This window comes from Ambystoma mexicanum, chromosome 3p (genome assembly GCF_040938575.1).
Source record: "Ambystoma mexicanum isolate Mex_15411 chromosome 3p, UKY_AmexF1_1, whole genome shotgun sequence".
NCBI classification, from domain to species: domain Eukaryota; kingdom Metazoa; phylum Chordata; class Amphibia; order Caudata; family Ambystomatidae; genus Ambystoma; species Ambystoma mexicanum.
Window position 1 is genome coordinate 733,722,172 of NC_090925.1, and position 17,208 is coordinate 733,739,379.

At 45.3% G+C, this 17,208-nt stretch overlaps 1 protein-coding gene across 2 annotated transcripts in view; it reads right to left on the reverse strand.

Annotated features, from left to right (window-relative positions):
* Positions 1-437: 437 nt before the first annotated feature.
* LOC138580787 (phosphatidylserine decarboxylase proenzyme, mitochondrial-like) overlaps positions 438-17,208 on the reverse strand; it is a 242,600-nt gene continuing 225,829 nt past the window's right edge. For both annotated transcript variants that reach the window (XM_069651616.1, XM_069651618.1), the window contains one exon: positions 438-2,540. In XM_069651616.1, coding sequence (XP_069507717.1) covers positions 2,316-2,540 — 225 coding nt within the window. In that variant the 3' untranslated portion in view covers positions 438-2,315. The remainder of the gene's footprint in view (positions 2,541-17,208) is intronic.

The window sequence follows — 17,208 nt, forward strand, 5'->3', positions numbered from 1 at the left end:
TTCCAAGCCTTTTTAAACCCACCATAACTTTCTTGGTGTATTCTATTCATGGCCCAATGCACCAACCTCAAGGCTGTCAGGACTATGCTGCACTGATGATCCCTGATAAGGGTTAAACCAGGTATGTAGCTGCCGTGATAGCTTTGCAAACTGTCTGTCTTTGAGTTGATTAAGCTATGTATAAAGCAGCACTGCCCTCTAAGACAAAGACAATTTCGTGGAGAAAAAGATTTGCATTTGGGCTAATTTACTGATGCTTTGCTGATGCGGCTCGAAACTGAAGGTGAAGTCCCAGAAATGTGTATTAGGTGTCATTGCAGAATATGTGACTTGGCTCAAATTGACTATATATAATGTATAGAACGAAGCAAACCGTGCCGAGCATCTGCAAATGCACTCCTCCAGTGGAAATATGCACAGAATAGCAGACATGGATATATATCATCATCATAAAAACCTTTATTTGACCATTTCTGTCTTTAGGTACAAAATTGCAGAAATAAAATAACATCAAAATTCAAATAACATCTTCATAGCCCTCATCACATAACATAGGGCACTTTTATAAGAAAATAAATCATCCATCAATATCATAAAAAACAAAACACATTTGTTTAAAAAAAGAGTCCATCATTGTATGGTTGTTAAAAAACAAAAGACCTCAGTAGATTATGATTGATAAAACAATTCACAATATATCAATCATTCTGTAACGGCAAGCGCTCGAAACCTTCTTAACCAGGCTAAATTGATACAATTGGACACCTAGTAAATCACATCCAGTTGTGCAGTTGATGTGTGTGTGCGTATATATATATATATATATATATATATATATATATATATATATATATATATATCCTAAGGGCACTGAGTGGGTTAAGCAATACCCGTAAGTGTGTGACAGCAACAAAAGTACACAATTCAGGCTTCACTTCAAGGTGGAGTGACTGCATTCGAACACTGCGTATGGCAATGGCGGAGGCAAGAGGAGGGAGCACAGGCAGTCTCAGTATCTTGGTATGCATTAATCACATAAAGCTCTATTGTGCGTCGAGACGCCTCCCCGACCAAGTTTGTAGCTTTGATCACAGCACTCACCCAAAACATTGGGCCTTATTACAAGTTTGGCGGTGCAGGAAAAACGTGGTGGAAATTTCGTTACCAACACCTTTTTTTGGTGTTAATGGAACAACCAACATTTTTCCTGCACCACCAAATTATAGGTTTTGGCGAATTTACCGCCGTCTGAATTACTGCCGATTTTTGGAGGATGGCAGATCCTCCACTTTCCCTCCAAAAATCGTCAGTTTTACTGTGCAGTATTTCCGCCAGCTGTAAATCCGCCAAAAATCCTCATGGAGTCCTATGAACTCTAGAAATTGGGAATTACACTGTCCTGCCACCACTTGTAATCCCAAGGTAACTCCACGGGACCAGGTGGTGGTAATGGTAATCAAGTTCGGCGGTAATTCGGCATATCTATTGCCAAATTTCTGCCAAACTTGTCCTTATTCACCCTAGAGCACCCTTTTCACTCTCAATATATGTAGGTGGCACTGCCTGCCCTAGTAAAAATGAATCGCCTTTTTTAAGCATTGACTAAACAAGCAAACTGTTAACAGAATTTCTAATTTAATACTTGGCACAGCATGTATAGAGCTTGAAAAATGTGATTATACTTTATGGTTCAAGCTGCTTATTAACTGCTTTTAATAGGAGCTATGCAATGAAACATTTATTAAAACCATGTCATTTTAGAATGTATTAATAAACATGTATTAGCTGTTTAATAAAAATGCTAATGAATGAACAGTCAGTGGACATTTCATAAGCAGCTTACTCAATGCTTATAGAATATATGAACTGCTTGCTGGAGAGAAATGCTTATCACTGCTTGGAAACCGTTATTTAAATATTCCGCCTGCATGATAAGGGTTTGAGAAATGTTAAACAAGCGTTTCACTTTGTCTAGGGTGGCTCCACAATGTTTAGAATAAAAATATATCGAAAAAAGCACATTCCTAGTCCAGGTGGAATGATCCTTGTGACAAGCAGAGGGTGGTCGGTTCTTCCCGCTGGGAACATAGCAGCAATGGCGTTCATGCTTCCATCTGAAGGGCATCTCCACGTTGGGTGGCAGTAATCAGTGGTAAAGTCCAGCAAAGAACCCCTTCCTACCACCCACATAGCCACCCTCCCACAGGACATGCAGAAGCCAAGGCGCAAGGTTTGTGAGCAGATGACCGGCCTGCCAGCCCTCTCTGTCCAGCTTTCTCATTCTTTGTCCTTTTCTATCCAATGGTGGAGGGGAGTCATTGGCTCCCGAGCGCCTCGCCCACTCGAATCTTCATGCCAGCTGCCATGGCAAATTCAAAGCGCCGTGGCCCTTCGAATATCAAAACAATAGTAGAGCCCAGGTTGAACTCGCCCATGTCGGCACCCTTTGTCATCACAACCCCCATAGGCCCATATTGCTCTGTGTAATTTGCGTCGTGGTAGCGGCCCTTCACATGGTGGGAGCAGTTTGTGCGCAGTTGCTGTGGGAGCAAAATAGAAAAGGTGCCTGTTAGCAAAGTGATGGAAGGAACACAAAGTATTATGATGATTCATTCCTACAAGGGATGGACAAAGAACTCACTTAGTGTGCCCAGGGACACAAATAGGAAGGCCTTAATGTCACAGGGAGGAGGGAAAACACTGACCAGTGTTCGAAAGGGAAGCCTTTTGCCCTGTGGCCCTCACCCCTTTTCTAGCACTCACCCCTACTGTGGCAACCACCCATTCTGTGGAAACCACCCCGTCTGTGGCACAATACCCCATCTGTGGCAACCACTACTTCTACAGGAAGGCCAAATATAGTTTTCCGATTTGCACTCTGACAGAGGTGCTCTAGATTTTTCTAAACATTGGGCCTCATCACGGGGTGGGCGGAGTGGCAAAACTGAGGCGGTAACGCTATTACCGCCGCATTACAGCTTTCAGCTGGAGCTAAATCTTGCCACTTTCCGTCCATTACAGCGCTATTAGCACCGGCGGTAATAGCGCTGATATAGCCCCATAGAGTCTTATGGACTCTTAACAAAATGGGGAGTAACAGCCTTACCACAACTCAGGATCCGGTGCTAATAGCAGTAACACTATTTGCCTTGGTGGTATCGTGGCGGATTTACTGCCAGGATACCGCCAAACTTCTGAGGAGGGCCATTGTCTCTTTGCTTCCACCAAAAATATCAATAAAGGGTTTACATGTGCTACATTTTACTCATTAATAAGGAACGGCTGCTGATTGCTGTCCTTCATCAATGGTGTGCTTGTTTACAAAGGCTTTAAAGTAAAATACATTAAAGAAAAGACCACAGAACAAGTTTCAGTCAATGCAATGCAGACAAATGTTGGATGATACTTCATTACCAAAGTCACAGATGTGTGGGATCAGAAATGCGAGACAGACAAGTAGATAGAGTTTTCTCACAAATAACCATTTTATTAAATAATAAAGGGGAGGCAAACGCCTAACTTTACCTAACCTAACAAGGGTTTCCCTACCTATCGAACTAAGACTAAAGAAAAGTGACCTCATGTCCAAAGTTCTCTGTCCCTCACACTCATACATACAACAAAATCATACAGGGTTTATCTTGCTGTTCAAACCTCATAAAATAGCATTTAAATTCAAACAGATAAATTATAAACATACATCCTTGTAACTAGGGTTGAATCCCCTTCCCCTGGATCAATTCAGGATGTTTCAAGCCAAAGTTCAAAATCAGAAAGGTTCTTTCAACAGCCGAGTTCCACTTGAAGTGTGGCACAAAGTTCTGTTCATTCCAAAGTTCCTTCGCTTGGCAATATAATTGTCTTATTTCCAAACAGGATTTCTCACTCTTCAAGACAATAGTTAAAGTATCCACAAACTGCTGTCTGACAAACCAAAAAGACTTTGGGCCTCATCACGAGTTGGGCGGTAGCCCTTAAATGCAGCAGTAACGCTATTACTGCCGCATTTAAGGGCTGGCCCTATTATGAGTTGGGCGGAAAGTTTGGTGTTTTACCTCCAGCTTTTTGCTGGAGGTAAAAATCCTGCTTTCTGACTGTTTTTTTAACGCAATTAGAGTGGCGTATATAGCGCTCCCCAACCCCATTGGGTTCAATAGTCCTAATTAGGAATGGGAACTTACCGCCTTACAGCTACTCGGGATCCGGTGGAAATTGCACTGCACCGAGTAGCAGTAACACTGTTTGTGCTGGCAGTATCCCAGCGCTTTTGGGGCCGGGATACCGCCAGACTTGTGATGAGGCCCTTTGTCTTCAGACATCAAGTCTGTATGCAATATAATTATTCTCTTCTCTGAAGACCAATCACTTTTCATTATATCACATTTCTTCTTCTAAACAATACAGGTTTGGGTATTCTCACTCCTCGACCCATTGGATCCTCTACATAGGTGGCAACGGAAAGGCCATCCCTATTGGATCCCGACCCTGGGGCGGAGAAGCAAGGGAGGATCACCTGGGCGGAGGGTCTTTGGGGACTGGGAGTGGGGTACCCTTGGGCAATAGATGATATCCCCTTTTCCTAGTGACAACCAACCCCACCCTTCCCCAACCTATATGGGCTATTATAAGTCAGCCCCCCTCATTTCTCCACCATTGACACTTGACAGTAATGGGACGAAGAAGAGGCAACTAAGAGCAATGAAGACTATGCTCTTTTAACACTATAGTATTGGGACGAGGAAGATGCCTGCTAAGAGTAGTGAAGGTCAGGCATGTCCCTTTAATTGTGGTCAGGCAATGCTGAATAATTTATTTATTTATTTTATTTTGCATTTGTAGAGCGCGCTGCAGCCCACGGGCATAGAGGCGCTGCCAAGGATACTTAAGAAGGCTTGCTTGAGGGTTACAATAAGCGGCCCAAAAGTATATAACGTTAGCTTTGGTTGGTACAGTTACATAACAGTATTATACAATGTATCATTCAGTACGGGAGCATTTGTCAGGGTTCATACATGGGGAAGCCCTCTAGACAAAAAGCCTAGTTTTCAATGCCTTGCGGAAGGCAGCATGGGATTCGATTGATCTGATCTCATTTGGGAGGTTGTTCCAGAGAGAGGCTCCCCAATAATCACCCACATCTGCAGCCGATTAAAGGACTGCAGGTGTATAAATGGAGCCCAAACCAGTGGAAAAGCGGAACGACAGAGGAAGGACCAGGAGGCCGGTGCAGGAAGCAAAGAACTCTCCAACGTGGTGTGGGAACTCCCTGTGGCAGACTAGGAAATGTGAAGGAAGCCGTGCTGGAAGGCTGCCCCTTTCGGTCGTGATCCGACCATGGAGGGTCTGGGATCATTGGAAGATAAGTTAGCAGCCTTTGCCTGTTCCGTTACATTCAAGAAGTAACAGTCTAGTCTTTTCCAAGATGGCGGATTGGCCTCTTATATCTGCACACCTGTGTACGGGCTCGGGCGTTGCAACTCACTTTCAGGGTTGCGGTTACGCTTTGTGTCTGAAGTTTGTTTTCGGTGATGTCATCTTGCCTTCTGCAGTTTCCTGCTTCCCTTGCACCGTCTCTTCGGTGCATACTGTTTCTTCTGCTTTTTCTTTTCTTTCCTGCCGTGGCACGCGGGACTCTCGCTAAAGTTTACTTTCGTTTAGTGGTTCCACAGTGCTTTCCTGCTACGGATCTCGATGGCTCCCTCTTTACTTTCCATTCTTTTCCGCATATGCGGAAAGGGTTCCTTCACTCTTTGTAGCTCTTTCAGGAGTTGTTGGTGCCTCCTTGTGATCAGCTTTCCGCCGAGACGTACACACTTCACAGAGATCTGGATATCCAGGATTGTTTGGAACTTACTTGTACTCCACCACTGGATTCTAATTCAACCAGATACTACTGTTTACAAGACCAACCTCCATAAGAAGTTTACACCCGGACTTTGGAAACCAACACGCTCCAGTCCCATCACCAGGGTTTTTTTCGGCACCTGCTTTTCGCTGGCCTTGGGCGGGCTCTCTGGAGTCCCCGCTGCCGAGCAATATTGCTAATTGGCAAAGTCGCCTCTAGGGGGGGCCCGTTCCCAACACGACCAAAAAGCCAAGAAGGAGACTTGGAGAGAAAGAAGAAGGGACATCTCATTGGAGGAATCAGAGGAGGATCAAACCAGAACATCAGGTGAGGAGTGGGCTAGTGGGAGTGAGATTGAGTCAGTAAAGAACCCTATAAGAGTGCCATTGGAAGCAACTTTATCGAGTTCTGAGACTTTCCTTCCTATTCAACATGCTCATTCCCCTGTGGTGGAAGACCACCCAGAGGACTGTCTGAGGGGCAGGAACTGGAGCCCTGACACTGAAGGAAAAAGGCTGTGTGATCCACGCTGCAGCACAAACATTGAAAGCGACCAGTGAGTTTTTGGTAATTGAGAAACCTGGTGCGTGTGTGTGTGAACTTAATCATTTCTTGAAATACTTTGTATCGGAGTGGTTGCATGTAGCGAGATACACGTTTTCGAAGGTCTCCGAACATTGAATTGTTCAATGAAAGTGAAACAAACAACTATACTTGTTCATTATCTAACAGAGGGAAACACTTTGTATCGGAGTATTCGTGTGTGGCAAGCAACACGTTTGTGAAATTCTCTGAACGCTGAACAAATCAATTAAAGTGAAACAGTTAGTTATGCCAACTATTAAATAAAGGGGAATATTTTGCATCAGAGTGGTCGCGTGTGGCAAGTAACACGCTTTCAAAGGTCTCTGCATATTGAACTATTCAGTTAAAGTGAAACTAACAATTATTGAACCATAAAATGAAGGGAAAATGAACCCTAAGCTGAAGATTTATTATTGAATACCCTAAAGATTTAATTATTGAATACTGAACTGAATTAAAACTTTGCTACTAACCAGATGAAATACAAAAGAAGGAGAGGAAACTTTAATCTATGCAAACCATCATACATTGAAGTACTAAAAATTAACATAATTCTAAACCAACCACGGTATACCGAAACCAAATATGATTTGAAAGGAACAGGCAACCAAAGGAAACTGAAGCCCAATTTACAGTGACATTTTCAACAAGCGTGAAAGCTACCAAAATATTCAAACTGTGTATTTGACAACAATATTTAACTTAACTGTGGAAGGCAAAGACATTTGGTGTTTCCTTTTGAAGTGTGGCCCTTGGAGCTTGGGGAAGGGAACCCTGAGCTCTGACAAGGCAAATTCCACTTCAAGACTGTTTGAATTATGTGACTTGGAACTTGGGGAAGGGCACCCTGAGTCCTAACTTGGGAGAGGAGACCCCAAGACCTGAAAAGACTATTGCATTCTAATTCTAAGAAAGGGACTTTTGAGACTTTACTTTGTTGAACTGTTTTATACTTGGGAAAGGGAGCTGAAAGAAAGCTGCAAGCTGGCAGAAGCTCAGGACTTTGTGTTAAACACTAGTTTTCTTTTTGGTTGTGGACATCCCTACACATTGTTTAGCTATAGTATTGAGGGCAAGCATAGGTTTTGGACACAGTCAGATTCCTAATTGGAACTCTTTGACTCAGACGTTCCTTGGTTTTATTTAGGTTGGGAAATCCCACCTTAGCATAGGGCAAGTTAGACTATTCTCCATTCTGACATTCAAGTTAATAAAAATGATTATTTTGAATCTGTTGTCTGTGTCCTTCTTCATGACGACTTCATAGTATGTACCACTTTTTTTCTACCACAACCTTCTTCCATGTTGCAATTCTTCAACAGACCTTCTTCCTGGGCCACTCACCTGCCAGGATTAACCACCCACTAATTTTCCCTTTCCTGGTATACTCGCCTGCCAGGATAAAACTCCTACTACTGCTAGCAGTACCTTGTGGTGAGGTTTGTTACAAACTTTCCATACTTCAATCCTCAATGGGGAAAGTTTTTTTGATAAACTTTGTTTATTGACGCACGCAAGCAAAGCACATACATTTACATGTTCAAGAGTTACACATAGAATATTGTACACAGTTATTCATTATCCGAGTCTGGTCTTTCCGTTACGGCTTTATCTAATAGATACTGCTTGTACCTGGCCCATATATTTCTAGGTCTGGCAGTGGGAAGCACAGAGTCTATATACATCTCTTCCGTGTAATTTGTCCATAACATGTCTCTGTCCCAATCCGCCTTAGTCGGGGGTGTCACACTTTTCCACTTCATTCATTTGCTCTTTTGGCAATCAACAAGCTCAGATTCAATAGTTTTCGCCACGTCGGGTTCATTTTCCCCACCACACCCAACAAACATAGCCTTGGTGACCACAGGACAGGTTGATCTGCCATTTCGTCAAGTGCTGTACAGACCTCCCCCCAATACTCTCTCAGTTTTATGCATTCCCAAAGCATATAATATATATTCGCGTCTTCAGTGTGACATCTAGGGCATATTCCCGGTGTGGAGGGGTAGCTTCGTTTAAGCCTTATGGGAGTATAATGCATCCTGTGCACTATTTTATAATGTATTAGCTCATATCTGGAGTTACATGATATTTGTTTGGTCAGTGTGCATATTTGTGTCCATTCATGATCCTCTATTTGTTGCCCCAGGTCCTGTTCCCAGTTGCTTTTACCCGAGTGGTCCACAGCTGGGCGTGTCTGGATTATAATTTTATATAGTGCAGAGGCTGTGATTTTCTGAGTTCTGCCTGTGAACATATAGCCCAGCCCCGTGTTTATCTCTGGTTCTTCTGGGAAGGAGGGATATGCATTTTGTCTGACGGCTTTTATACGGTTGTACTGCTGTTTATATGTATTGGTATTCCCCACCGTATCCCTGAGGTCTTCCCATGTCACAAAGAGCCCATCCCGAAATAACTGTCCACATTGAGCGATGCCTCTGGAATTCCAATGCGTGGCCACCTCCCCATCCAGGGCGAATGGTGATTGCGGGTCACCCCATATCGGCATACTCGGATGATATAACCTGTCTTGACCAAATATATCCGCAATTTTGGCCCAAGCTGTAGTTGTCTCCTTTGCGGGGTCTAATGAGTTATGATGTTTAGGGGTCGGTCTTGTTATCTTATGTAGTGCCAATATCGATTCTCTTGCTCGCTGGTCAGGTGGTGGGACCCCTGTGTTGAGGAAGTTTGTGGCCCAGTGGGCGGCATAATATGCCTGCGCTGAAAGGTAGTAAAGGTCCAGATCCGGTGCCGCTAACCCTCCCCGTTGGTATGTGTCAGTTAATGTCCTCCAGCTTAGCACGGGGTGCCCACCCCACACGAACGTTACACAAGCACTTTTCATTTTGGTAAACAGTGTGTGTCCAGGCCATACCGGGACTGTATGGAATAGATAGAACAGTTTTGTTAGTATGATAATTTTAATTAGGGCTATTCTCCCCATTAGCGAGATAGGAAGGGCGTGTTACGCTCACCTGACTCCCACGGAGGCGCAGGCCTGGTTTGGAGTGCTGTTGCCTCTTCTATGGTGAAGCGCAGGACTCGGAAGATGGACAGGACCGGACCCTCAAATCTGGCTTGTCTGGCTCGCAGAATTATCCTTCTGTGTGTGAAAAGGGAGTATTAACAATCTGCGGGATAATGTGTAAGCCTCCCACTCCCTTCTCACCCTCCACGAAACCCTTCTGCGATTCCCTGTGAAGTCTCACCTTAGGGTCTGAAAGGACGAGCTCTCCATCCTGCTTCTGATGCAGGGGCGCGTTGTAATCCAGTTACTTCACTGGATCTTGGATTGTAGAGAGTTCAAGTTTGCTTGACCTTCCCGGTAAAATACTGTGAGAATTCAGTTTATAAGTATGAGCCCGAAAATAATAATTGTCCGTTGTCTCTATTTCAGGTGCAGAACAAAGATTCCGAGATGAGCAATGGAACCGACGAAGGAAACTCAGGTGAGTTGTTTGATGAGAGGTTCCTTTAGTGTCCTTGCATTAATGCACTAATCCTTGTGTCTTTTTTCCCCATAGGGGCCGGGGTTCGGAAATGCCAGAGATATGGCACCGACCCGAAGTGAGAGGTGCAGTTCCAGTAGATATCAGGTAAGTCTTTAATGAGCGTTCAGGTAATGTCTTAGCATTCGCTCACTAACGCTGATGTCTCTTTTTTCCCCTTAGGGGCCGGGGTCCGGAAATGCCAGGATGCGGCACCGACCCGAAATGAAGTGGGAATGACCCAACAGGTAAGTCTTATGATGGAAAATTAAGGTTTTCTTATTCTCTTCCCTAGCTCACCTTTGTTCTTGTCTTTTTCTCCCTAGGCGCTGATATGTGGCTGAGGATCCAGACGGTCGCTGATGAACATGGAGGCGCCCAGTAAAGGTGAGTGGAATGCGGCGCTGCAGCGATCGATGCAATGTGCTTTTAAAATGAATGTCTTCCTTTTCAGGATCGTTGGCGAAATGTCTCCGGGATGCGGATTTAGCAGGTAAGGACTCTTCTTTCTTCTATTCTCTTCTCTTCTCCCTTTGCCGGTGTTCCAGGATGCTGGCGGGCGTGGCAGAAGTCAGGATGCAGGAGCAGACACGGTGAGCGTCCAGCTGCTAGATGCAGAACAACGCGAAGCGTGAGTTGCTGCTTGGGCGTGGCTTAAATAGCCTTCAAAGTAGTTCCAGGTATGTATCCTTCCTCTCAGGTATGTATTCTTCCTCCGGTGACACCAGTGTGGTTAAGTAGTCCACAAAGATAAAGTAGTCCCATTCAGGCCTCTAGATGGCCTGGATATTGCAGCATGGTCTGCATCAGGTAAGTTTACACCAAGCACCTTTCTACACAAAGTCATCTTTTATGAGCCTGGCGCCAAAGGCGCCAGGACTGAGTCCAAAGGGCCCCTATTTGGGGCTGCTGAGACTTCCCTCGGGGACATGATGTCTGCCTCTGGGGTAGCTGGGCCTGGTCTGGCTCCTTGGAGGTAGGCATCATGACAGTACCCCCTCCCAAGGCCCCTCCCAAGGCTGTTCTCTCCGGGGGTTTTGGCTTGTTTGGGAATTTTCGGTGGAATTTTTGTATTAATCGCGGCGCGTGTACATGGTCGCTTGGTTCCCAAGATCTCTCCTGAGGTCCATACCCCTTCCAATTAACTAGATAGAAGACTTTTGACTTTAACACCTTGGAGTCCAATATGTCTTTAACTTCAAATTCTAATTCCCCATCAATCTGAATTGGTTCTGGTGGTTTGATCAGTCTGGTTCCTGGTTGCACCGGTTTCAACAGTGAGGCGTGAAAAACGGGATGAATTCGCATGTTCGCTGGTAGATCGAGTTTAAAGGCCACCGGGTTGATTATAGCTTTGATGGGATAGGGTCCTATGTATCTGGGGTTGAAAGTCCGCGGTCCTTTGAGAGGTAAATGTCTAGTTGCTAGCCACACCTGGTCCCCTATTTGGTACGGAGGTGCTTCACTTCGATGTAAATCAGCATTTTCTTTGTACTTTCTCTTGGCTTGCTGAAGATGAGTCGTAGCTTCTTTGAAAGCTCGGGTTATAGTGGAATGCAAATGATCTACCGCAGGCATTTCCAGGTTTTGAGGAGGGTCCAGGTCTGAGGTTCGAGGATGATGACCATGCAAGGTGTAAAAAGGGGTTTGTCCTGTTCCAGAATGTACAGAATTGTTATATGCATATTCTGCGATCCAAAGAATGTCTTTCCAATTGCATTCAGATTGGTGCAACATACACATAAGATATTGTTCAAGGGTTTGGTTAGTTCTCTCAGTTTGGCCATCGGTCTGGGGATGGTGACTGGTGGATAGTCGAACATCAATTTGTGCCAGTTGACAACATTTCCTCCAAAAATGGGAAATAAACTGGCTTCCTCGATCTGAGACTAATATGGATGGAAAACCATGCATACGAACTATGTTCTCCAGAAATTCCTTGGCCAAGATGGAGGTTGAGGGTAGCCCTTTTAAAGGGATAAAATGGGCCATTTTGGAGAAGAGATCCACAATCACCAAGATAGTGTTGTATCCATAGCAAGGAGGCAGGTCGGTAATAAAGTCCATCGACAAGGTGTGCCAAGATGCCGGTGGAATATCCAAAGGTTGTAGAAGACCGGCTGGTCTTTTCTTTTGACCTTTATTTTGGGCGCAAACTCCGCAAGACATCACAAAAGATTTTATGTCTTTTCTCCAGGATGGCCACCAGAATTGTCATTTGATCTTTTCCTCAGTTTTAGCGATACCAGGATGTCCTTCCATTAATGTATCATGATGATGGGCAATAACGAGTTCTTGCAGTTCTTTATTAGGCAGAAATAATCGCCCCTGGAAGTACGGTAAATCGTTATTAACGGAAAAGTGTGACCCCTTTTGGCTCCATTCCTGTAAGGCTGTGGAGTCTAATAGTTGTTTAACTCGAGTTTGAAAGTCCTCAATAGTTTGTAAAGAGGTCAAACCCAAAATTCTCTGTTCAGGTATAATTGGTACTGGTTCTAAGCTCGAATTTGTTTCTTCCATCCCAATCCGAGATAAAGCGTCCGCTTTGCCATTCTTGCAACCAGGGCGATATGTGATTACAAAATCAAATTCCGCAAAGAATAAGGCCCACCGGAGTTGACGTGATGATTGGGCTTTGGCCGTCTTTAAATATTGCAAATTTCTGTGATCTGTAATCACCGTGATGGTGTGTCTTGCGCCGAGGAGGTAATGACGCCAAGCTTTGAAGGCGGACTTAATAGCTAGTAACTCCTTGTCGGTGATTGCGTAATTAATTTCAGGAGCCGAGAATTTTCTGGACCAAAAGGCTACAGGGTGTAGTTGGTTAGTTATTGGATCCCTTTGAGACAGGACAGCTCCCATGGCTAAGCTGGATGCGTCGGTTTCAACAATGTAAGGGAGATCTGGGCGTGGATGCTTCAACACAGGTGCGGAGGTGAATTTAGTCTTTAGGTCTTGAAAGGCCTGTTCTGCCTCATGAGTCCATTCGAAGCGTTTATTCTTCCGTAAGAGAGCTGTGATGTGTTGGACCACTCGAGAAAATTCCGGGATGAATCTTCGATAAAAATTGGCAAAACCAAGCATGCTCTGAACCCCCTTCACAGAGCTAGGAGATGGCCATTTGAGGATGGCGTCCACCTTTCGCGAGTCCATTCGGACTCCTTTAGGTGTCAGGATGAATCCGAGAAACTCGACTTCTGTGGTATGAAAAATGCATTTTTCGAGTTTTGCAAACAGTTTGTGCTGGCGCAATTGTTCAAGAACTGCCCTGACATGATTTCTGTGATCGGATTCCGAAGAGGAGTACACCAGAATGTCGTCGATATATACGATGACACAAACATCGATAAGTTCCCGAAGAACATCATTCATAAAGTATTGAAAGGCGGCAGGTGCGTTGCACAATCCGAAGGGCATCACCTGATATTCAAAGAGCCCATATTTGGTGCGGAATGCAGTCTTCCATTCGTCGCCTTCTTTTATACGCACCAGGTGATAAGCTCCCCGGGGATCTAACTTGGTGTACATACAAGCATCTTTTACCTGGTCGAGAAGTTCAGGGATCAGAGGCAGAGAATAACGATTCTTTATCGTTATTTGATTTAGGGCACGGTAGTCAATACATGTTCTAAGGTCGCCTTCTTTTTTCGGCACGAAGAACAGAGCTGAGGAAACAGGAGACTTTGACGGGCGAATAAAACCATTGGCAAGGTACTGATCTAAATACTGACGCAAGTGAAGGTTCTCAGGTTCAGTAAGAGCATAAATCCTACTACAAGGCGGTTGAGCATTGGGTATCAGATCGATTTGACAATCGTACGACCGGTGGGGAGGTAACGTGTTGGCCTGTTCTTTTTGGAAAACGTCTTGGAATTCTTGGTACTCAGCCGGTAGTTGTATAGTGGCGGAAGTTACTGAGGCCAGGCCCATATTTGGATTTCTTGGATAACAAGTTTGTTCACAATCAGGAAAGGTTATTCTCTTTGCTCGCCAGTCTATTCGAGGATTATGTGTTTCTAACCAAGGAATTCCTAGAATTACTTGAAACTGCGGGGCCTTGATTACGTCAAACACAATGGCTTCCCGATGTCCATCCTGACCCACTAGTGTCACTTCTGTAGTGGAATGAGTTACCGGCCCTGAGGCTATTTCGGTTCCATCAACTGTAGTAATGACATCCTTGTTAGTTTTCGGACGGAGAGGGAGATTAATCTTGGAGGCCAATTCACGATCTACATAGTTTCCAATAGCTCCACTGTCGATGTATCCCTTTATAGCATGCAACCGCCGAGGCTGTTTCGGATCCACGAGGACCATTGGCATGATGAAATGCGAGGTCAAAGAGTTTGTTTTCAAGCTCGGCAAGCGGACCTCTACGCTTGTCGGGCTTGGTCGTTTCCCGAATCAGGTTCTGTTAAATTGTTGTCAGTGGCTCCAACCACCTTCTTAGGTGGTTTTACCGGACAGTCTCGTAGAAAGTGACCAGAAGCCCCGCAAAAGAGACATAATTGCTTTTGCCGCCTTCTCTCCCGTTCCTTCTGCGTTAACGGTCCTTTAACTCCACCGATTTGCATAGGTTCTGAAACGTCGGTACTCTTGGGGTTAGCGTGAGTTTTGATCAACACTCTGGTTTCAAACTTGGATCGATCTGCTTTTCTATTCTGAAGTCTGTGATCAAGTTGGACCACAAGGTCTATGTACTCCACGCAGACTTGGGGTGGATTTACTATTTGGGCTAGCACGTCTTTAAGTTCTACGCGCAGACCTCGATGAAATAATGTGATCCTTTTATTCTCTGGCCACCCAGTTTCCACAACCAACCTATTAAAGGTGGCGATGTAAGATAAGAGATCCTGGTTACCTTGTCGTAAGGAAAGCAGTTCGTTGTCTAGGGCCTGTCCCTGAGAGTGTCGAGCGAATAATCTTTCCATGCTTGCCTGGAAGCCTTGAAAATCCTGGAGAATTGGGTCATCTTGATTTACCAAAGGAACTGACCAATCGGCAGCACTGCCGCTGAGATAAGATAATACAAAAGCTACCTTGGTCTGGTCATTAGGGAAGGCCCCGGGTCTGCATAGGAAGTGTAAGCGACATTAGTTCATAAAAACGGCATATTTCTTGGGGTCCCCAGCAAAACGTTCAGGCGGGGCCAAAGGCATGTTTCCAGGTAGATTGATTTGTACCGGGTTATTCGAAATCATAGAAGTGGGATTACCCCCGGAACTAGGTAAAGGAGTTTGTCCTGCCTGACCCTGCAACAACCGTTTGGCCAGGTCATCAGTTCTTTCCTTAGATAGGATCAGTTCTCTTTTGAGAGCGTTAGTCTCCTGGCGGGCGGAGTGTACTTCTGCCCGTAATTCCCCCAAAAGCTGGGCCAGCTGGTCTGTCTCGGAAGTTTCCATAGCGCCCGGGTGGGAAATTGTAGGTAGGCTGCACGTTCTGTTACGCTCACCTGACTCCCACGGAGGCGCAGGCCTGGTTTGGAGTGCTGTTGCCTCTTCTATGGTGAAGCGCAGGATTCGGAAGATGGACAGGACCGGACCCTCAAATCTGGCTTGTCTGGCTCGCAGAATTATCCTTCTGTGTGTGAAAAGGGAGTATTAACAATCTGCGGGATAATGTGTAAGCCTCCCACTCCCTTCTCACCCTCCACGAAACCCTTCTGCGATTCCCTGTGAAGTCTCACCTTAGGGTCTGAAAGGACGAGCTCTCCATCCTGCTTCTGATGCAGGGGCGCGTTGTAATCCAGTTACTTCACTGGATCTTGGATTGTAGAGAGTTCAAGTTTGCTTGACCTTCCAGGTAAAATACTATGAGAATTCAGTTTATAAGTATGAGCCCGAAAATAATAATTGTCCGTTGTCTCTATTTCAGGTGCAGAACAAAGATTCCGAGATGAGCAATGGAACCGACAAAGGAAACTCAGGTGAGTTGTTTGATGAGAGGTTCCTTTGGTGTCCTTGCATTAATGCACTAATCCTTGTGTCTTTTTTCCCCATAGGGGCCAGGGTTCGGAAATGCCGGAGATATGGCACCGACCCGAAGTGAGAGGTGCAGTTCCAGTAGATATCAGGTAAGCCTTTAATGAGCGTTCAGGTAATGTCTTAGCATTCGCTCACTAACGCTGATGTCTCTTTTTTCCCCTTAGGGGCCGGGGTCCAGAAATGCCAGGATGCGGCACCGACCCGAAATGAAGTGGGAATGACCCAACAGGTAAGTCTTATGATGGAAAATTAAGGTTTTCTTATTCTCTTCCCTAGCTCACCTTTGTTCTTGTCTTTTTCTCCCTAGGCGCTGATATGTGGCTGCGGATCCAGACGGTCGCTGATGAACATGGAGGCGCCCAGTAAAGGTGAGTGGAATGCGGCGCTGCAGCGATCGATGCGATGTGCTTTTAAAATGAATGTCTTCCTTTTCAGGATCGTCGGCGAAATGTCTCCGAGATGCAGATTTAGCAGGTAAGGACTCTTCTTTCTTCTATTCTCTTCTCTTCTCCCTTTGCAGGTGTTCCAGGATGCTGGCGGGCGTGGCAGAAGTCAGGCTGCAGGAGCAGACACGGTGAGCGTCCAGCTGCTAGATGCAGAACAACGCGAAGCGTGAGTTGCTGCTTGGGCGTGGCTTAAATAGCCTTCAAAGTAGTTCCAGGTATGTATCCTTCCTCTCAGGTATGTATTCTTCCTCCGGCCACACCCGTGTGGTTAAGTAGTCCCCAAAGATAAAGTAGTCCCATTCAGGCCTCTAGATGGCCTGGATGCTGCAGCATGGTCTGCATCAGGTAAGTTTACACCAAGCACCTTTCTACACAAAGTCATCTTTTATGAGCCTGGCGCCTATGGCGCCAGGACTGTTGTCCAATATGAGCCTGGCGCCAAAGGCGCCAGGACTGAGTCCAAAGGGCCCCTATTTGGGGCTGCTGAGACTTCCCTCGGGGACATGATGTCTGCCTCTGGGGTAGCTGGGCCTGGTCTGGCTCCTTGGAGGTAGGCATCATGACAGGGCGCTCCAACGTTTCATTTTCGCACACAGGGAGTCAGCCAAAGCATTACAATTCAGAGCTCGAGACAATTGGGCCGTTCTAGCTATATGTGCTCCCAGATAAAGTATGTGTGTAGGGCTCCACAAGAGAGCATGCAAGTCTTGGGGTTCTGTTGTATTTTATGTGAGTGGGAATATCTCTGACTTGTTGGGATTAAGTCTTAAACCAGAGTACTTGCCAAACTTTTCTGGCAAAACCTTGCCCAATGTACGCTCGGGATTCCATAGATATAGTAAAATATCATTGGCATA